Source organism: Curcuma longa, unplaced genomic scaffold (genome assembly GCF_044706935.1).
Source record: "Curcuma longa cultivar G26 ecotype Majalengka, Jawa Barat unplaced genomic scaffold, ITB_CL_G26_1.1 utg509_np1212_2302976_RagTag, whole genome shotgun sequence".
NCBI classification, from domain to species: Eukaryota; Viridiplantae; Streptophyta; class Magnoliopsida; order Zingiberales; family Zingiberaceae; genus Curcuma; species Curcuma longa.
In genome coordinates, this window is record NW_027435603.1 from 1,437,907 (window position 1) to 1,460,130 (window position 22,224).

The 22,224-nt window shown below is 36.7% G+C and overlaps 1 protein-coding gene across 1 annotated transcript; it reads left to right on the plus strand.

The window, feature by feature from the left end:
* Window positions 1-68: 68 nt before the first annotated feature.
* LOC141820702 (uncharacterized) lies at window positions 69-22,224 on the plus strand. The gene is made up of 5 exons (XM_074708071.1): window positions 69-1,424; window positions 3,066-3,637; window positions 3,821-4,040; window positions 20,552-21,899; window positions 21,983-22,224. The coding sequence occupies exons 1-4, from the start codon at window positions 168-170 to the stop codon at window positions 21,872-21,874; spliced, it is 3,372 nt and encodes a 1,123-aa protein (XP_074564172.1). The 5' UTR covers window positions 69-167; the 3' UTR covers window positions 21,875-21,899; window positions 21,983-22,224.

Sequence of the window (22,224 nt, forward strand, 5' to 3'; positions counted from 1 at the left end):
ATCCTAACTAAAATAAATTAATCAAATTTTTATAAGGAACCGGCGACCTCCCGTCTCCGAATCGACGAAAATGCGGACCTCACCTCGCCACCACTTTTCGACCTCCACCTCCACCACCTACCTCGCTACTAAACCTCAACCCTAATTCCCAACTCAGCGACTCTCCGATGATGTCCGACGACCCCTTGGCTCGCCACCGCGCATTCATCTCCGCCTCCATGAGCGCTCCATCCTTCCCCACCTTCACCAGCCCCTCCTCCGCCGCCTCCTCCCGCAGCGCCTCACCCAGTCCTAACCCTAATCCCTTCCTCCGCCCTTCTCCCTCCGCCTCCGCCTCCGCCTCCTCCCCTTCCCCCTCCCCCTCTCCCTCCTCTTCCGCTTCCAAGAGCCGCCTCATCTCTACCTCCTCCTCCTCCCATAACCCTCGCCTCGCCCTCGCCCTCGTCCCCGCCGCTGCCTTTCTGCTCGACCTCGGCGGTGCTCCCGTCCTCACCGTCCTCTCTGTCGGCCTCATCCTCGCCTACCTCCTCGACTCGCTCCGCCTCAGAACAGCTGCCTTTTTTGCGGTCTGGACCTCTCTCATCGCCTCCCAGCTTGCCTTCTTCTTCTCTGCCTCGATCTACTATGCTCCTCTCCTCTCTGGCCTCGCTCTCCTCCTCTGTGCCGATACTACCTTCCTGATCGGCGTCTGGGCTTCCCTCCAGTTCCGATGGATACACATCGAGAACCCTTCCATCCTTCCGGCTCTGGAACGCCTCTTGTTTGCCTGCATCCCCGTCGTCGTGCCTCCGCTCTTCACCTGGGCCACCGTCTCGGCCGTCGGCATGGTTAACGCCGCTTACTACCTGATGGCATTTGCTTGCCTTTTCTACTGGCTCTTCGCTCTCCCCCGCCCGTCCTCCTTTAAGTCCCAGAAGCATGACGTCGGAGAATCTCAGATACTTGGTCCGCTGGAGGGATGCTTTCACACCCTGTATCTCCTCTTTGGGCCGCTTCTGTTCCACATTGGTTCTCACCATGCGGCTGCTATCTTCTCTTCCTCTGCATCTGTTTGTGATCTCCTGCTGCTCTTCTTTATTCCGTTTTTGTTCCAGCTGTATGCATCTATGTGGGGGGCACTATGGTGGGTTACAAGGGATGCACACCAGATGCATCGGATTCGGGTGGTCAATGGAGCGGTGGCAATGTTAGTAGTTGTCCTCTGCCTCGAGGTCAGGGTTGTATTTCATTCCTTTGGAAGATACTTGCATGCTCCTCCACCCTTTAACTACCTACTCGTCACTGTTACAATGCTTGGAGGTGCATCCATCGTAGGGGCTTATGTAATTGGTATGGTTGGTGATGCTTTCAGCTCAGCAGCTTTTACTATTTCGTTGGTTCTGGTTAGTGCAGCTGGCGCAGTAGTTATTGGGTTCCCTATCCTGGTATGTTCTCATCTCTACAACAACATATTCCATCTCTCTTGCAATGTGATGGAACTAACATGGTTCGTTTCAGTTATGCTAATAATATTATCAAGAATTCATACTCTAGCATGTATATATAGTTAAATTGTCTTTTTTGCAGTTTGTTTTCTTCAGGCACTAACCCGTGTGATCAATATAAAAACTTCTGATCTTATAAGCCCAATTTGGAGGCTTATTGTAGTTAGGTTCTATTTAACTTGACCTGTATGCTCGAAAACCTATCTTTGAGCATTAGCCTCTTTCATAAGCACTACATTAAATAAGTTGTGCACCTTGTGTATTTAATGTATATATAACTGCCTGCAGATTAACAATTCACATGGACACTGAGTTCTTCCATGGCCTAAGCTAGCAAATTTTGAAACTTCCTTGAATTAATGCATCTTATGGGAATAGTACATGATGAACAAGCATGCAATTCAGTTCAACACTCAAGGATAAGCTGGAAATTACTTACAAACGCATGGCTCAGGATGCCAAATCAACTATTGTTGACTGAGCTAGAAGATAGACCTGAAGCTAAAGTATTGCTTATTATTCTTATTTTTTACTTTACTATGTTAATAAATCTCTGATTGAATGATATAATTATTCAAGCAGACCATTTAGCCAAGGTTTAAAATATCAAGCCGTGCCGGAGTTTCGGTTCCGAACTAGAACGATACAGTTTCGGTACCATATCGTATCGTACCGTACCAGTATAGTTTTGGTATTTTTAAAATATAAAATATATTAACTAAAATAAAAAATTTAATCTAAATATTTAAAAACAAAAAATAAAATATTTTTTAAAAATAATAAGTTAATTTTGTAGATTTTATTAAAGCCTATTTAAATTATCCCGAACTATAGTTAGGAATTGATTATTAAAACTTAATTAAACCCTAAGTTAAAAAATAAAAAAAACCAAAAATCGTGCATCGCGTGTGGCCCGTGCCGCCGGGCTCGGGCAATGCCTCCGGAGGTGTCGCCGAGGCCGCGCGACGCCTCCGGCGGTGTTTCCCGGTCGGAATCTCGGTGCCGGTGGTGCCGGTCCATCGGCGGAACGGTAAATTTTGGGTGTATCGGGCGGTTCGGCTCGGTATTTTAATCCCTGCATTTAGCAACTATATTTAAATGGTACAGAATATTTTACAGGGATATTAACTTAGATTAGTAGATATTTCACTTGCATGACTAACCTTTCTTTTCCTCTTGTTAATGGTGGTAACAAACCAGGTCTTGCCTGTTTTGTACTGTTAACAGGCCTGTCGTTAGGCTCACATTTCAAATATGTGAGTTCAACTCTCCCATTAAAAGAGTTGATGAATAGGCTTTATACTCAGAAGGCTAAATTTGCATTTAGACCATGCTTATTTTATCTTAAAAGGTTAAGAGAAAATAACAGACAATATGTTTATAGATCATCAAATGCCAAACACATTATAAAGTGTTGTGTTAATGGTTATGTACTTTTTTTTAGTAGAGTTGTTTGCCTTTCAATTTTACTGAAGGGCCTAGATGCTGTATCTCACTTATTTTGTTGCTTCTTTAACCAATATCTTATCATACCATCTGTTTGCCAGCAGTCAATGAAATTTTCTATTGTTGCTTTTGCAGTTTCTCCCTGTCCCTATGATCTCTGGCTTCTATATTGCACGTTTCTTTACAAAGAAAAGCTTGTCATCCTACTTTGCCTTTGTTGCATTAGCGAGCATGATGGTTCTGTGGTTTGTTGTACACAACTACTGGGATCTCAATATATGGATGGCTGGTATGCCTTTGAAATCCTTCTGCAAGTTGATAGTCGCAAGCATCATCATGGCAATGGCTATTCCTGGTTTGGCATTGCTACCTATGAAGTTGCGATTTCTTACTGAGGTTGGCTTGATTGGCCATGCATTGTTATTGTGCTACATAGAGGACCGTTTCTTCAACTATGCTGTTATCTATTACTTTGGATTTGATGAAGATGTTATGTATCCTAGTTACATGGTCTTGACAACCACCTTCTTGGGATTGACTTTGGTGAGAAGATTGGCAATAGATCACCGGATTGGCCCAAAAGCGATTTGGATCTTAACCTGTTTGTATTTATCGAAGCTTGCTATGCTTTTTATTACATCAAAATCAATTTTGTGGATGACAGCTATTTTGCTGTTGGCTATTTCTCCTCCATTGCTTCTTTACAAGTACGAAGAAATCCATTCTTATCCATTTTTTGGTATTTATTACTTATATTTTGTGTTTGTTTCTAGAAAACATTTGTTAATAGTGATTTCTTCTTTATGCTGGTTGCAATTACTTCCTAGATATCTTGCACTTGTGCTTTGAGTTGTTCTTATCTGCTTGGTTTCTTGTTTGCAATTACACAGGGATAAATCAAAAGGAGTTTCAAGAATGAAGTCCTGGCAAGGCTATGTTCATGCTGCCGTGATTGCTTTCTCTACTTGGTTGTGTCGTGAAACAATCTTTGAAGCTCTTCAATGGTGGAATGGAAGGCCTCCATCTGATGGTTTGCTTGTGGGATCACTCATTCTTGTGGCTGGGGTTGCTTGCATCCCAATAATTGCCCTCCACTTCTCTCATGTTCAGGTAAACTCGAATTCTATGTCTTGTCACACAAGTGGAGCCATATTAACTCTTTTTGTTTTTGATTCATTTTCTGTCTTTATAAGCATTTCTGTTGGAAGTTTTGGTTGTTGACTTCATACTAATCATTTCCTTGAAATTGATCTATCCATTATTAATGCAATTTCTCTGATAGGTAAGTTAAGTGTTATTGTTGCAAAGTTATATTTTTTCTGAAGCTTTGTATCCTGTAAATTTATTTATGCATTTTTCTGTAAAAAATAGTATAACTATTACTATTACCAACATTCTTTTTTCAAGGAATCACAAAAGCAAACAGACAATCCGCTTCAAAATAACTAAAATGATATAAAAAAGAATGGTAATGTGGCCATCACAAAACAAAGAAAAAATAAAACAGAGGGAGGAAAATGAAAAACACAGAGCTAAACAATGCAAGACGGATAGTTGTCACTTTCATGTAATAAAAATGCATGAAGATCTAGGAAATATTGTCGGTCTACAAGGGTTAATCCGTTGTGTTATAATCAGACTCGATGTGCCAGGTGAACACATGCTCAATATCCTCATTAAGGATGCACATAGAATGCATGATGAAATGTTGGGAGATCCTTTGGCAACCTTCTCAAAAGGCATGGCAATAGAAAATGTAATATTTTGACAACATTATACATCTATCTTTGATGAGATTTTAGCAGATTTGAAGTATTGTTTGAAGAAGTCCAATGCTGTAATTTTTTTTCCTACCCAGGCTAATGATGGGATTTGTAACACATAAGGAGCTCTTTTACTTGGTAAAAAGGTTCAAATCATTTAATTGAAAGTTCCTTCCACAAGCTATTTGTTATGTAAATAATCGTTATAATATTTGGTAAAGAGGTCCAAGACCATTAAATACAAAACTCAATTCTACACATGCAATTATGCATCCTCCATGTTATGCAAATGATGATGAACATAAGCATTAGGATGAGTTGTTTTTGAAGAGGTTTTAATAGGATATGGACAAATGTTGTAGAAGTCAAGATTCTATCCTAAAATTGAGGTTCTACCATTTTTGGAGCGATACTTTAGGCCGATTTCCATGAAGCTTTAGTGGGTACTTGGTGTAAATTCCCATGTTCAGATATAAAGGGTGAAACTTTTTATTCTGTAAGCCAATCAAAATTGATATTACTGGCAAGAGCTTTCTGCAGTTGTATTGTCTATGCAGACACACACCTGAAATGATAAAAAAAACTAGGTTGTAAGGCAAGAGGGAGGAGAGGTATCATACTTGAAGAAGAGGAGGAATGGAGGGAAACTTGGAGAAGGCAAATAGTAGGAATGGTCTGGTGGGTAGTGGGGATGAACTGGTGGGTGGGCGTTGTTAGGTTACAAAAACTAGATAATTAAATTAATTAATATAGAAGTTATATACTAACTATATATGACTTCTAGTGGGATAAAGCTTGGTTGTTGTTGTAATATAGAAGTTATATGCTTATTGGTTAATATCTTTCCTATTTTGTAGGTTCACAATAAGGGTCAACTCTAAGTTCCTCTATGTTCACATTAATATTAGATGAACTAACAAAGAATATTCAAATGAAACCACCTGAGTGAATGCTATTTGCTGACAATGTTGTGTTTTATTGACAAGAATTTTATTTTGATTAGTTTATGAGGGTTTTTTAAATTCAAAGCTTGCAAGTTGAATTTGATTAAATCAAAGACCTTTATGAGGGTTTCTTTGCATTCTTATTTTAAAGCTGGAGATGATTGTACAGATGTTTTGTCTGCTGGACCTTTGTTTTTGAATGGTAGGGCTCTCTCTTTGATTCAGTGGTGTTCTTGTTTTTATCTCCTTGTGAAAAAGGTTAATGAGATACCTGTATAGCTATAGTTTCATGGTTTTCCATTGGGTCTCATTCATGATGGCATTCTTCCTTTTCTGGCAGTTGTTTGGAGTACAGTTAAAATTGACCAGGTGACTGTTCTTGAGGGAGGGGCTAAGTTTCTTGGTTGACGTTGATAAACCTTAAGAATTGTGGGTAGAATCAGGAGGTAAAAGGTTCTTTCATTCACTAATTTATGTGAACATTTCAATCTTTTGTTACTGGGGTGATTAGAATTGGGCATAAAGAGTGACCGTGGAGCCAAAGATAAGAGTCCCAAGGTAGGTAGCATTATGGAGAGTGGGAGAGCTTCCTCTTCCAATATTGGTGTGGTTAAAGGAAGATTTTTGATGACCTTTTTGGTTGTGGGAGTATTGTTAAATCTGCTACTAAGAGGGGTGGTGTTTATCCTATCGATCTGTTCAATGATAATATTGTGGAGGTGGGTTAATAGGACTTGATGGATGTGCTGACTGGTGATGGTGGTAAAGTTGTCGAAGGAGTTTTGAGGTGCAAGATTCTTTTGCTACAGAAGGATGTGTGTTGGCTGAGAATTTGTTTGATCAAGTCAAGACGATGAACATTGCTTCCACTCATACCTCAAGAACATTAAAACTAGGGAGCGGTGTTTGTAGAAGGTGGATGTTAGTGGTGCTGAAATGGTTTTTTCTTCCTTTGGGGTTACTGAATAATTCTTGGGTAGTTGGATGGAGTTGATTCTGAGGCGAGCAGCAGGAGGTGACATGGAAATTAAGATTTTCTGTGAGAGATTAATTTATCAAAGTTGCTGGTAGTTGTGGATGGATGATCTTGTGGATGTTAATAAATCACAGGATAATAGAATTTAATGAGAGGAAGGGTAATGGAGTTTAGGCAAAATTTCGGAAGGAAGATCCTCTATAAATAATTTGTTAAAGAAAAAGGTTTCCTTGTGATTTTTGTGGGGAGACTTTAATGGACGATCTGATGGAATGAGGATGTGATGATTGTATTAATATCGAATATTCAAAGTTCCAGGAAGAAGGATAGTGAGCAGCTTTTTATCTTGTTAGAAGATTTCTTGGAGGAGGTTTAGTGAAGAGGCTTCTTCAGAAATGTGTGTCTATGACAGCAGCTGGAGTAATATCTGGGCTCCTGCTGATGAGGTTGGAGGGTCTAATTCTGTTCTTGCAGGAGTGTTCTTAGGTTAGCAATTTAATAATAAAAGTTGTATGAGCAGTGGCTTCAGATAGTAGTACTGTTTGTTTTTTTCTAGTGTGTATGCTAGCACTTTTGTTACTAGTGGAATTAAATTGTGGAAGCTGTTGGGTTCACAGTGTTAGTTTGCATTGGCTTGTAGATTGTGTTTTTATCTGTGTTTGTCAAACTAAAGATAGGAAGGATGATGTGGGTTTTTCCTGGGTAAGATTTGCTGTTGGGTTTATAGAATTTATAAAGAAATTTTCCTGATTTTGGTTTCTGGTGCAATAAGTGGATAAGGTATGTGCTTATGTTCCTTGGCTGAAGATGTTTGAGGAGGCTAAGGTTACTCAACTCATTGGTTGATATTTACATCAAATCATTGCCCTTCCCTATCCTATAAAATAGGGAGAATTGGTTTACAGGAAGGATTTTGTTTTTGAGCACTACTGGAAGGAATATATTGGGCTTTTTAAGTAATGCAAAGTCCATATGAGTGTGATTGTTTTTATCTCTCTGATGTGGGATGCAGCCTTTCTGTTCTTCCTAAAAAATTTAATTAGTGGAGTTTTAAGAAGGTTGACAATATTGATAGGAAACTTGAGGTAACTTAGGAGGTGATGAAGATGTTGGCGTTGAAGGAGAGTTGTATGGGGCTTTCTGATTATGCGAAGGCTTAGCTTAACAGTATGTTACTGTATGAACTGGAGCTCAAAGACAAAGATGAATTGGATTGAGGGGGTGATGGGAATTCCAAATTCTTTCATAATCAAGTGAATATTAGGAGATAAAATATATTACCGAACTACTTGAGGGCGAGGAAGTTATAGGGGTGCTAAAAATGTTTGTCAAACATTTGTTAAGTGGTATCCGAAGCTTTGGAGTGGGGATATTGCTAATGCATATGATAAACAAGGGATTAGATTTAAAAGGTTTAGATTTTCTAAAAGATCATTCTGGTGAGATTTCCTATATAGGAGAATTAGTTTTTTATTAGTGTTTATGTTTGCTAATTGTTTTATTTTGCAGTGTTAAGTAGTTCTGGTATGTATTAATTTAAAGTTTGTTTTATTTTGGTGGGAGATTAATAAGGCTAATTTATTTCCGAATTAGTGGTATTCCTTCGGATTTTAGTTAGAGTTAAGTTTTCAGTTAGTTAAAATTTTCTTTGATTATTAGTGCAAATGCAACTTATTGCAAGAATGCTTTGTTGCCAAACAAGTAGCATGATAATATCATCCTTGTAACTGAGATGGTTCACTTTTTTCACAAGTAAAGGTGCAATTATCCTTATAATTAAAATATATCTGCAAAAGGTTTTTGACATGGTGTGCTGAAAAGCATTATGGGGTTAATTCCATGGAGTTTAGTGGTCATATAGCCATAAGGCAAGGTGATTCTTTGTCACTTTATCTATTTATAATTGTTCACCAACTGTTTTATGGGATGAAGTATTATGTGAGTTAGGGGAGGATCACACCTTCTAAGGTTGGTGGTGTCAGAATTTATCAGTTGCTATTTTCTCATGATCTATTGATGATTTGAGGGCTGATAGGGTTTCTGTACAGTTTTTTATCCTTCCAAGTTTTTAGGTTACTATATTTATCTTTTCAGGGTACAAAAGTTTGATGGTGGATAAGATTGCTACTAAGATTGGCCTGGTAGAGAAGTCCTAATAAATTCTGTAATGAGTTTAATTCTAGTTCATTTTCTGACCTCTGGATGAATCTATGGATTAATGATTGATAGGTGTCTTTAATCTGCAGCAATTTCTTTTGTGGTTCCAATCTAAGGTTGCTGATAATGATATGAGGAGGGAGGAGTCTATTTAGGAGACTAAAGAAGGAGGTGGAGCATGCTTTGGCAAATAAATGCTGATCATGATATGAGGAGGGAGGAGTCTATTTAGGAGACTAAGGAAGGAGGTGGAGCATGCTTTGGCAAATAAATTTTTTCACCCAGAGTAATGAACTTTCTATGGAAGTTGACTTTTGGAAGAGTTCATACTTTCAGACATGTGAAAAGTTTAGTTGCATGGTGGAGGATTTCACAACTATGAATTATTATTATTATTATTATTTTTTGGAGGGGGGGGGGGGGGGGGGCATGATTTGTAACACTTTCTGGTGGAATGTGAATTTGCTAAGCAAATGTGAGGTTAGTACAGTGGACGAAAGGTTGGGATTTCTATTTGGAGGAATGGGCGAAACCACTTTTTGAAGGGTAGACTTCAAGTTCCTGGGTTTAGTACTACTATTGCTATTGATATGTGCTATCTTTGGGAAAATGGAAGTAGGCCGTATAAGGAATTGTACCCTCGAGGCTGTCAGAAATGTTTCTCAGGAGTTTGACAGGAGCTAAGCTTGTCACCGTGGAATGTGTTTCAGGTGAAGACAAGTATGTTGATTTGGGATATTAATTATGTCAATGATAGTTCATGGAGATTTGTTGTTGAGCTTGCTTTTATAGTGCATCTGGTTATAGGTGCCATTGTAAGTAGATAGTGAACTGGTTCATTCTTCTTCAGTTGTGCAAAGGGAGTTACTAGCTATTGTATGGGCACTCAAGTTTTGTCAGATTTTGAGTTATTTGCTTATTTAAGAGCTTAATCCCTAGCCTGACGAACTGGAAGAAGGAAACATGGCTGCAGAATGGCTTCCTTAGGCATTGGCATTGTTCCTGTTGTTTTCTTGGGTGAAAAGGTGGGACGGAAGAAATGTTCTGGAGAATTGTTTCTTTAGGACATGCATGTTTTTCCTTTGCTCAAATCTAATCAGGTAGAAACATCACTACCATGCACTATGTTCATTTGTAATTCCAATTAAAATCTACATTAGTTGTTTTTTTTGAAATCTAAAAACTAAATCATTTTATAATGTTTTTAAAGAATTACTACAAAATTTTCAACTTTTTTTCCTTTCAAAAAAGTTACAAACAAGGGAAAGCTTTTTTTTTCTATCGAGTACCTGCTTAGGAAACTTTTTGTTAGAGTCAGGCTTTGAATGTTAAATGGATAGTTAAAGGCATTGTTAAATTGGGTGCTAGGAAGCTAGGAGTTGGGGTTGTGAAAAGGAATTGTAATTTTGAAATTAATGTCGTTGCTAAATGGGTCTGAAATGGAAGGTTTACTGTGGTTGTGATTAGGAAGATAGATTGTGACAAAATTAATGAAGTAGTTTGTTAATCATTGCACAGAAGCAAATAAGTTGAACAAAACCTGTACTTTAGTAACAAGAGTAGAATTAGTGGAATAGTTAAGGTAGACGCATTTTGTTGCGGGGAAAAGATTCATATCATCAACTCTAGGTGGCCTCTAGTTTTGTGTCATTAATCAATAAAAATATACAAATAAATCTTGAATATTGCATATGTTGACATTTTCATCCATAACACTCACAAAACAAATTACTTTAAAAATATTTATAAACCCAGTTTGCTACAAATATAATTGTAAGCCACTCAAAAATTTGGCAGATATGTCTACTAGTTTAACATTGGAATTAACAAAATGAGGTGGCAATCTCATTGGATTGCTGTTTTTTTTATAAAGTGACAATTGGTTTTTATGTGCTTTGTTCTCTTGTGAAATACCATATTAAAGGAAATGTGCATGACAACTTGGTTGTTGTAATAATTCTGATTTGCCCTTTGGAAGCAGGCCTCAACTTGCTATCAACTGCTCCATCGCTATAAATTACAATATGGAGTCTAGGAATTGACTGACACCTACTCTAATTGAGATGTTAGGTCTTGTAACTGTATGGCTATCCACTTTTTCTTACCAATTTTCAATATTGGCCCCTCCTGTTCTAGTCCTCTGGGTTTGATTTCTTATTACAAACCATAGGAGTGTTTAACTGGTTTTGTCCCTAAGATACTATCCTCTTCAAGCAAATCAAATATTTCCATTAAGACATATAAAAGGTCTCCCCTAAGCGAGTAATCATATTTGAGATCACGTAAATATTTGATAATAGAATTATCTGGTGGTGATGATATTGTCCATACAAGGATATGTCTCCCTGACTAAGAGAAGTGAAAGATTAAGACAGAAGTGAAATATTAAGGGATTCATCATGCTCCCTGGTCATGCCATACTCTAGAAGAGCAGATGTAAAGTTTCCAATCTAAGGTCTTGGAGATTGCTTCAGCCCATATAAATGATTTCTTTATCTTGCACAAAGAAAGTCCCTAAGCAACAATCCCTAAAGATTAGGTTGCTTCATATAAAACCTCAATAAGATTAAGATGAAGATATTCCTGATGCTAAGGCGAGGAAAGAGCTCATAAAAAAATAACTAACAGGGTGAGAAGGGGGCAAATTGAAGTAAACTTGGCCACTGAAGAAAATATGTTAAGGTAGTCTGTTCTGAAAATTTGAGTGAATCATTTAGCCATTAGGTGAGCTTTTAATCCATCTAAGTACAACTAGGTGAGCATCTATAGTGAAAAGCCACTTGCAATCCATTGTGGGCTTCCCTGTAGAGAAAGAAACTAGCTTCCAAGAATGGTGACTATCCATTTCTTTGATCAAAGTTTACTGCCATTGAGATTTAAAAGAGCCTCTGAAATATTTCTACAAATTATTTGTGATGATAAAGAGGACAAAAAAGCATAATAGGTGGTGACGTTAATGCATATGGTAAAAAAATACAAAGTGGATATGAGTAAAACACTTTGAGTACCTTTGAGTAAAGTAATAGATGGGTCCAAATCAAAGGCAAATCTGAAACAAAAGTAGGCAATTGGAGAGTGAGAGTCTTTAAAACGTGTTGGAGCATGCTTATGTCGTGATTTTTGGTTTTACTCCTTCAGAGGAGGGGGTATTAGGAATAAGCACCTCAACAACAGAAGGTGTGGAAAGCACCTTAGTAGTAGAAGACATGGGAATTGATACCGACATAGAAATATGAAAATCCTCTTTACACCCTCTCAGACATGTACTGGTGGAGATACAACATCTTAAGGAAAAGAATAGTGAATGTAAAAGGAATCGTGAACAATGGAGAGGAAGACATGTGATTTATAAGATAATATGCAATAAGAAGCACATCACCTAGGAAAGAAAAGGGAATTTAAATATGCAGGTGTAGAGTATGGTGAGTTTCAAGAAAGAGCCAATTCTTCCTTTGCATACATTGTTTTGTTGTGGTGTATAAGGGGCAAGAAGATTGATGAAAGAATATTCATGCTTGGAAAGAAATGACTAAAATTTATTAAAGAAATAATCTTTAACATTATTATTGTTAAGAACTTTCATAGACTCACCAAATTGAACTTAATCTATTAAGGCCCAAGACAACCTAACTTGACTCAAAATGGCAAGACATATAAGTGGAGATCTTTGGGTATTTATGTGTATTATAAGAACTTGTTTCAAAATATGAGACTAAAGGGTCCTATCATTTTCATTTCTTTTTATTATGCTCCTTTAAGGTTCAACAGCATTTTTTTTAACCTTTGTTGTTGTTGCTAAAGTCAAAGGTTCGAGACCCACCTTTTATTATGCCCCTTTACCCCCTGTTTACTTGGGAGGGCGGAAAGTAAATTAGAGGAAAATTTTCCTCAGTATGTATCCGTCCATCGTTTACTTTTATAAATTTTTAAGAAAGGATGGAAATTTTATCCATTGGCGGATCATTTTCTCCTCAAAATCTGGCACCCCGAAATCGGGCGGAACGCGACGGACGGATCGAAAAATAAAAATAAAAATTCTCTCCGCCTTTCGCACAGCGCACCCGATTCTTCTCTTCTTCTCCTTCTCCTCTGCCGCCGGCGCATCCGATTCTTCTCCTCCTCTACCGCCGGCGCACCCGATTTTTCTCTTCTTCTCCTCTGCCGCCGGCACACCCAATTCTTCTCCTCCTCTGCCGCCTGCGCACCCGATTCTTCTCTTCTTCTCCTCTGCCGCCGGCGCACCCTCACCAGAGCGCTCGCTGTCCCTGCTCGCCGTCCGCCTGCTGCCGGCACATGAACAAATGTCGACCTAGGCTCCCTCGTAGCCCCTTCTCGATAGAGTTCTAGTGGCGAAACAGCTTCACTCGAAGAAGGAAAAGCAGATCGAGTAAGTCCTTTCTTTCTGTTGGGTTTTATTTGTGAGTCGATGTAGCATTTATTTAGCATTTCAAGACGAGCAATCTGGCTGTCTTTACACGGTATTTAGCTTCTTCATGGCATCTGAGAATAGAAAGATGCTTGGGATTCTTTCATTTGTTCTGCATGTTTTGCATCGGAGAATAGAAAGATGCACAGGAAAAGGATGAAGAAGAAGAGATGGAGATCGATCGATGCTCAATACATGTCTGAAGTCGGAGACCTTGAGGTCGTACTCCATGACGAAGTAGATCTCGGTCGGTGCTGCGCGAGTGCTGAGCTCCAGCGCCCGTTGATGGTGGCGGGTGTGAGGTCTCTGCGGAACGCTATTCCTTCCTCCGTTTAATGTCCAACATCATTCATTTTTTTTCTCTTTAATTGATTTGTTTTGTACCAAGATCACTGCTTTGTGTTTGAGGGCATGGTGGATGCAAACACATTTTTGGATGACATCTAGCAACATTTTGACAACATCTCTCTGAAGCTTGAGCCTCCAAGTTGCCACCCTTTGTTCTTGTTCGTGAACTTGGTCGCCTCCCAATATCGGAGGCCTGGCTTGCTTTGATGATCACACATTGACACAATGGATTCTTATGACAACACAATATTGCCAATGACTTAAGGATATCCTTGACCTGGATGATTATCACCTTGAGAACAGAAAACAGAGGCTGCTTAGATTTGGTGAATTTTTGTCTGAATAAAAAAAGGATTCAATGAAGATTTTCTCTCGATGGAGATGATGAGAATCTCATTGAGTGCATAATATGTGACAGGGGTAATGATGTTGGCAAATAGACTCCTCACATGAATATTGTGTGCGTATGTCTCTTCAAACAATATCAAATTGATGAAGGTGAAGACTTAGTAGGGCAGTTGGCGATCTTGATCTCTAGACAAGCATTTGGTCACCAATTGACCAATGATAAAATGCTACAAATAGAGTGGGTCTAAAATCAATATCGACTTTGATACCATGTTATGGGAGAAAGGATTTATATTATTTACCGTAGGTCCGTAATGTTGTAAGTGGTGACATTTTAGTGCATAATACATTTGAAAACCGAAACATGTTTAAAGATGACAAATATATTACATTGTTAAATTGTTGAATCTATTGGAGTGGAAGATTGCAAGGTAGATATATGTGGTAGGAGGAGATAAAAGAAAATATTAGTTAATATAATGAAGTAATTTTACTTGAGGTTCAAAATCTTGAGTCATGCTAGTGTTTTGGTTGATTGGAACGATACTGTTTTTAGTACCATGTCAATGTTCCGATGTAAGATGCTAGTAGTAAATTGCAGGTGGAAGGAAGAAAGAGATGAAGAAAAAGATAAATAAGTACATACTTAAGCTTATTAAGCTTAATGTTTGCTTTCAATCTGGAATGCTATGATTTTAACATGATCTTCTACGGAGACAAACTACGAAATAAAAAAAGAACAATGTTATCTCAAATTTAGTATATCAAGGGGTGTCGAGCGTTAACATGAAATGTTCATAATTTTCGTCGACATGATTGATACAATAATACAAGAGATATTGTCATGTCTAGTAGTATTGAATTTTGGTAATCTATTAGAATGATACATTTTGACCATTTCGACTGATTCGGTACAAGACTTCAAATCATGATTTAACTATTGTTAGTCATATTGCTTTGCATAGACTTTAATGGGGATAAGACTTTATGTAATCTATCCTTGGAACAAGCATCACTCGTTTGACAATGATGAATTGTTAAATGATGTTATAAGCTTATTAAACTTAATACATTATATTATTAAACTTTTTCATTTAATTAATTATCACTTTATTGAAGTATTTATATTTATAAGATACTAATTATCACTTATTGATAAAGTATTTATGTTTATAAGGTATTTATTATTTAGTCATCTAATGTTTTGGTGATTTATATTGTATATGAATATATATTTGATATCATACAATAAAATTTGGTTAATGAATTCTTTTTATAAGACACTAGTGGATTTACTATTGTTTTGTTACATGCACTGTTACTTTCGATTGTTATACTTTTTCAACTTGTCTCTAAATTTTTAAAACTATTGTCAGCTATGCTATTTTTTTTTATAATAGTCTAATTTTAAAACTAAACATGCCACATGGGAGAGTCTATTGTTTAGTTTGATATCCTATTCCTTTCCATATTTATACTTCTTCAACTTGGTTCTCAAAAATTTTGACTCAATCGACTACGTATAATAGTCTAATTTTAAAACTAAACATTCCACACAGAAGAGGATTAGACTACTAAACCCAATCAAATTTATCTGGCTTGTTTCTATGCTTGTCAAACTGCACAGTGGCATTGTATGGTACTGAATCATACTGTTCTAGTTGGAAATAGATAGCTTGACAGTAAATCGTATTTTGAACCTTGGAGAAATGTACAAGTCTGCTTGCAACAGATGAGGATAACTAGTCTTGGTAAATGAGAAACATAAGATCCCTGTAGATTTATTGATAGAAAACCCCTAAACTTCTAGAAAAGGGAAAAAGGAATTGTTTGAGATTAAACTTGCTCAATATTCTTACAATAAACACATTAAAAAATTGAGTCAACAACTCTTTCCTCAAATCCTATAAACTCAGTTTGATTCCCATTCTTGATATTTTGGTTTGAAGTGGATTGACTCTTATAAAACTCATTTAAGTACAACCAAAATCAAAATGGACAAGAACTCATTACATATTAACATGAAATGAAAAAAATTAATGAAAAAATGTCTCGTAACATTTTAATAATGATTGCATAACAAGGATGTAAAAACAAAACAATCTTTCTTAAGTGAATTAAATTCGAAGATAATAAGCCTTTACTACTTTACAATCTTTGAACTTGGAGTTACCCTCAAATAAACTCATGGTTTGAAATGTTATGTCGTGCTGTTCGAAACCAACGGTATTTACCGTTCTAGCACGGGATCAACATCAGTACCCTACCGACACCGCAATTGCGAGGCCATCACAATCTCGCGGTGGCCTCGCGAGGTCATGAAGGGTGCCATGACCTTGTGGTGGCCCTTGGTGGAGGGTGTCACGACCAAAGCGGAGGGTGCCGTGACCCTCCGCGCTCGAGGTCGCCGCAAGCTCACAGACCGTGGTGGCTCTCTGCGGAAGCGCGAAGGGTGCAGTGGCTTCTTAGGGTTGTGAGACTCACAACTGCGATTTTTTAAAGTATTTTTTAAATTTTAAATAGTTATAAATAAAGTGTTAATTATATATAATTGTTGTAAACATAATATATTATTAATAATAGTTATAAAATATTAATAATTATTTTAAAATTTAAAATAATTTTAAAAATTAATTAAATATTTTATAAAATAATTTAAAATAATATATATATATATAATTGAATGTGAATTTAAAATAATCTAATTTTTTTTCAAAATATGATTCTTAAATATTTCAAATAAATTTTAAAAAATTTACAAATACATTCAAAAAATAATTTAATATTTTCAAATAATTTTATAATTATCTTTGAGCCTTTCAAATAATTTTATAATTTTAAATTTAATTTTGAATTTTGAGAATTATTATTTTTTAAAATAATTTGTATAAAAATTTAATAGCCATTATCTTATAAGAAAATATTGAAATATAAACTAACACCTCAAAATATAACATTAATAATTAACATATTTAATAATCAAATATTAATAAAATTAATATACATTTATATTTAAAAAGTATCAAAATTGTATCGGCGCAGTATGATACGATATTAACATTGTATCATTCTGGTCCGAGACTGAAACTCCAGTATGGGTTGAAATTTTAAACCATGAATAAACCTTTTGATAACCTTAATAAAATAAGTATGTGATAACAATTTAGAAGAGCCCTCTAGTAACACCTTAGATGAGCCTCTTAATGATGTATGCTTAGAACTTTTAGTAGACTTAGACTTCTTTAGAGATCAAATACGACAAACATCATGAATTTTGCAAATCATTTATAACTTTAATGATCATCAAACACCTATGTTAGGTGTCTTATTTCTTTTATCTTTCAAACTAAGAGATCCACTTTACATATGAGAGTTATATGTGCCAATATTACAAATAAAATTATACTAAGTGATGATTATTATTAAATACTTAGTTTCCCAATTTACTTTTATCTGTAAAACTGAGAGATTTACTTTGCACATGAGAGTTATATATACCGATGTTATGAATAAAATTGTCCTAAGTGATGATTATTATTAAATACATAGTGAAGTAAATTTCCTTATTTGCTTTCATATATTAAACTGAGAGATCCACTTTGCACATGGAGTTATATTGATATTAAGAATAAAATTATATTGTGATTATTAAATACTTAGTGAAGTAAATTTTCATATCGTGTGGCATTGATGTATTTTAATTTTCTCATCACATCTACTTTAGATGCATTCACATTATTCATATCTACTTTATTTGGTTATATTATGAGGAAAATTGGTTACATTGCTTGCTTATATAACTTTTTAACTTTTTCAAATACAAGTTCAATTTTTAAATTCAAGGATATGCTAATTTGTTGAGATGAATTGATTTGCTGAATTATCCTCGTTATCGCCATCATTGCCACATAATTTCAATGAAGGTTTGTACATTATTCTCGTTAGATAACAAACCCAGATTTTCTTTTACTCATTGGAAAGGATGATTAAAAAGGAATAACCCAAAGCATAAAACAAGAAACAAAGTGCATTATTTGGTTCTTTTGGAAGGGATGTTTAAAGAAGAATAATACTGACTCTGGTTAGTATTAGTAAAATAATTGTTTTCTATGCTTGGAAACAACAACCTAAAAAAAGAATCCAGCAACTTCTCTAAGTCAATCTCTTCTCAGAAGTGGAGAATAATGTAGACAAGGAAAGGGGAATAATGCCGAAAAGATAATAATTTTGATGAAAATAAGTTAGATGTTAATTCGAGACTAATGCATCTGCAGGAAAGGAATTAGAAAATATTTAAGATTGATGGGTCTGCAAAAAATTATAATTTAAATTTTGTCATTTGGTAATTAGCATTTTTATTTTGGTAATAAATAGGGAACAATTATATTCCCGATTAAGATTAGCATATTAGCTTTATTAAGAATATTTATTTTCATGATATGCTTGCAGATGATTTTGAGTGGATAAAAGTTCAGAGTCTTGGAATTGATTATCTTCTTTCTTCGCTAATTTAGTTTCAAATTCCTGCATGTTCTTGGGTTGTTCAACAGTTTGATTTTGATTTTGCATCACTCTGCTTCAACACCTACTGGTCTTGAGGATGACAGCAAACCCAAACATGATGGGATGCTTCTTGTAGTTGCAGTTTCATCAGTAAGGAGAAATGAGAGGGAGGAGATGCTCACAAATGGGTAGCTGAAGATGACTTCATGAGGTTGAGAGAGAGGATTTCTTCCAAATTTAGTCTCTAGAAGGGACTAAGATCATAGTGAGAAATCCGCTAAAGCTACAGGGACAAGGATTGAAAACTCTCAGATTATAGGGGTTGATAGTCGAGAGGCTGCACAATTCAATTTTTTTTTTTTTGACTGGAATGGAAGCTATGGCTGGATAAAGAAAGGACATCGGATGAGGCCGGAGATTTTTTCATATCTTAGTGTTCCTGTGGTGGGACTTGTTATACCTTAGAGCTCAATGGAGAGGGCATAGGTTGGCGGCTGTTCTGCGATCACAGGCAGGAGAAAGTGGTGTTAGAGTTTGGGGGGTTTATTTGTGTACTGGGTCTTCGGGTTAACAGTTTCTGGATCTGTTGTTCAGCCTTAAGACAGAATGTAGCATAGACACAACAGTAGCTTTATCAACTCGACCACTCTACGTGCCATGAAGATTGGTTCATAATGCAATGACTCCTTTCTACACTTCATTAATGGATTCCACTTTGATAATTTCAAATGGCCTAGGTTTTAAATACTAGTCTCTAACTGATTTCACAGCTCATACAATTATGCGCTGATGGAAATATGAAAACCTTGGCCGAATTATTGTAGTGGCAAAACAAAGATCCAGCATGCATTTTCTTGCATCAGGTGGAAAATATAAACCTTTTTTATCTTCTATTGTTTGACCCACCAAGTTCTTACAAATGCTTATGTTGATAGACGATATAGGTCAGTGCTTGCTAGACATGCTAATTTGTGTACACTAGTGGAGTGGAAGAGGGAAAAGAGGAAGTGGAAGATGAAAAAGAAACAAGTGGCTTAACTATTCCATCAACTATCCTTTTCCTTGTTTGGCCTAGGGTTCCCACGTTTTAGCTCCCACCCTTATCCTAGTTGAATTGTCAAAGCTGACTTGACATTTTGCAATGAGTTTCCAATGGTGTATTGAATTTGCACCATGACACTATATTAATGTTGGTTCACACGTAGATGACAAGATGAGGCAAGATTTAAAACCATTAAATGAGAGACACCACAAGCACAATTCATGCATATTCATTTAGAAAGATAGCTAGGAGCTTCTCCTAATAAGCTGCATGAAACTCCATTACAGAATTTTGTGCCTTTAGTGGACTATTTCTCCATCTGTCTATGCCGGGAGGTCATGAGGGTTTGCTGTGTTGTTGCACCATGCTCAGTTGGGAATGAGGATCTATTTGATTTTGTTGAGAAGCCAATTATTTGTTGTGCATTGAATTTCCCCATGCAAACTAAATGACCACATCATTCTCAGTTTGTAGGTGGAAAGGTTAATGATCTTTCCGTTATAACTAATTAGGATCCCAATTTTTTTTTCTTATACTAGATAGTTGGAATCATTAATTGCAGTGAATGCTAGGATAGGAGTGAATACCTGCTGAGAGGATATAAAGATTCACTTGTTCTAATGTAAAGGAAGGAGAGAGATTAGGGCCTGCTATGGTACCAAGTTGAGATGAAATGCACAATTGACAGAACATACATAATTTGAAATAGAACAGGAAACTAAAAAATACAAAATATAGGGCTAATGGAACTATTCCAATACTCTCGAAACAAAACACAATCATGAAAATGTGATAAATTTATTCAATCGCAGGAAAATTAAGTGTTACGATGAGACCATATAGGTAAATTTATTAATCATATATGTTGCTGATATCTTCTGTCTCTTGCATAATGGTTTTTTGATCTTAATACTTTTGAATATGCATATGCCTGCACATAACATTGTTTTTGTTACATGCATATTTGTAGTGCACTCACTAAGTTTTATCTTTGTATTATATCTTTTCTTTTGTTCTTGAACTTGTATTATTTTACATTTTGAATCTCGGATAATACAATATTTGGTAAAGATATCTGTTTTAATCAGGAGATAATTTTTTTGTGCGTTTGCAGGTGGCTAAGAGATTCCTTGTCTTGGTAGTGTCGATGGGTTTGCTTTTTGTTATAATGCAACCCCCAATTCCACTATCATTGACATTCCACTCAGACTTGATTAAAGCAGCCCATGAGTCTAATGATGATATCTCAATTTATGGATTTTTTGCCAGCCGATCTACATGGCCGTCATGGCTACTCATAACGACTATCTTGCTTACTCTAGCAGCAATCACATCCATTATACCAATTAAGTATATTGTTGAATTGAGGACTTTTTATGCGGTTGGAGTTGGGACAACATTGGGCATCTATATCTGTGCTGAATACTTCTTCGAGGCTGTAATTCTATATCCCCTCCTTGTTGCTGCAATTGTTTGTGCTTCTGTCCTGGTAGTTTTCACGCACTTCCCATCTGCTTCAAGCACAAGGCTTCTGCCATGGGTATTTGCTTTATTGGTAGCTCTCTTTCCGGTTACTTATTTATTGGAAGGGCAGCTTAGGGCCAAGAGTAGTATAGAAGAAGGGGAAGAATCTGAAAGATTCAACACTCTCCTTGCTGTAGAAGGAGCAAGAGTGTCACTCATGGGGCTCTACGCAATGATATTCATGCTTATAGCTTTAGAAATCAAGTTTGAGTTGTCATCTTTACTGCGCGAGAAGGCTCTTGGCAGAGGTGTGTCACCAAGTCAATCTGACCGCAACTATGCCCTGCCACCAAAAACACGACTCATTCACCAGAGGAGGGCAACCGCTGCACCATCCCTCACAATCAAGAGGTTGACAACTGAGGCTGTTTGGATGCCTGCAGTAGGCAATGTTGCTACAATATTGTGTTTCATCCTCTGCCTGATACTCAACATCCATCTCACTGGTGGCGCAAGTCGAGCAATATTTTTCTTAGCGCCGATCCTTCTGCTTCTCAATCAGGATTCTGATATATTTGCCGGTTTTGGTGACAGACAAAGATACTTTCCTGTGACTGTGGTCATATCTGGATACTTGGTATTAACTGCTCTGTACAGAATTTGGGAGGAAACATGGCGAGGGAGCCTGGGATGGGGACTTGAAATTGGAGGAATAAGTTGGCTTTTTGCAGTAAAAAATACCGCCCTTCTTATGCTCACCTTCCCTAACCATATTCTCTTCAACCGCTTTATGTGGGACTATGTAAAGCAGACTGATACAGTTTTGTTGCTTACATTGCCCTTAAATTTGCCATCCATTGTGATAACAGACATACAAACTGTGAGAGTTTTAGGATTATTAGGAGTTATTTGTTCCTTGAGTCAATTCTTGATATCTAGGCGTACAAGAATTGCAGGAATGAAATACATATGATGCTGCTTGATCTGCAGAAAGTGAGGTAATTATTTCCAGTAAGGCTTGCAATTCGTCATTTACAATATATTCTCGGGTTAACTGACTTGGTTTCTTTGTGCATTGTAGGAATGTATTCCAGAAGGTTATTAAGAAGGTCCGTCATATTGTGGAGGATTTATTAATGTCAATGGTGACTCGTCTGTTGTTTGGGTGCGCCACTGGTGACTCTACAAAACTGCCATGTGCGAGAGACGTTCCATGTTCTATTAATTTGAAGTTCGAACTTGTGCACAGTTGAGATCTGGTTCGACATTGCTTCTTGAGGAAATTTTATAAGTTTTAAGAGGCTCCCTCCCCCTTTTATCAAA

Coding starts and splice junctions, on each gene's coding strand:
- LOC141820702 (XM_074708071.1), top strand. CDS start 168: ATGATGTCCGACGACCCCTTGGCTCGCCACCGCGCATTCATCTCCGCC. Junction 1,425..3,065: donor TTATTGGGTTCCCTATCCTG/GTATGTTCTCAT, acceptor TTGCTTTTGCAG/TTTCTCCCTGTCCCTATGAT. Junction 3,638..3,820: donor CCTCCATTGCTTCTTTACAA/GTACGAAGAAAT, acceptor GCAATTACACAG/GGATAAATCAAAAGGAGTTT.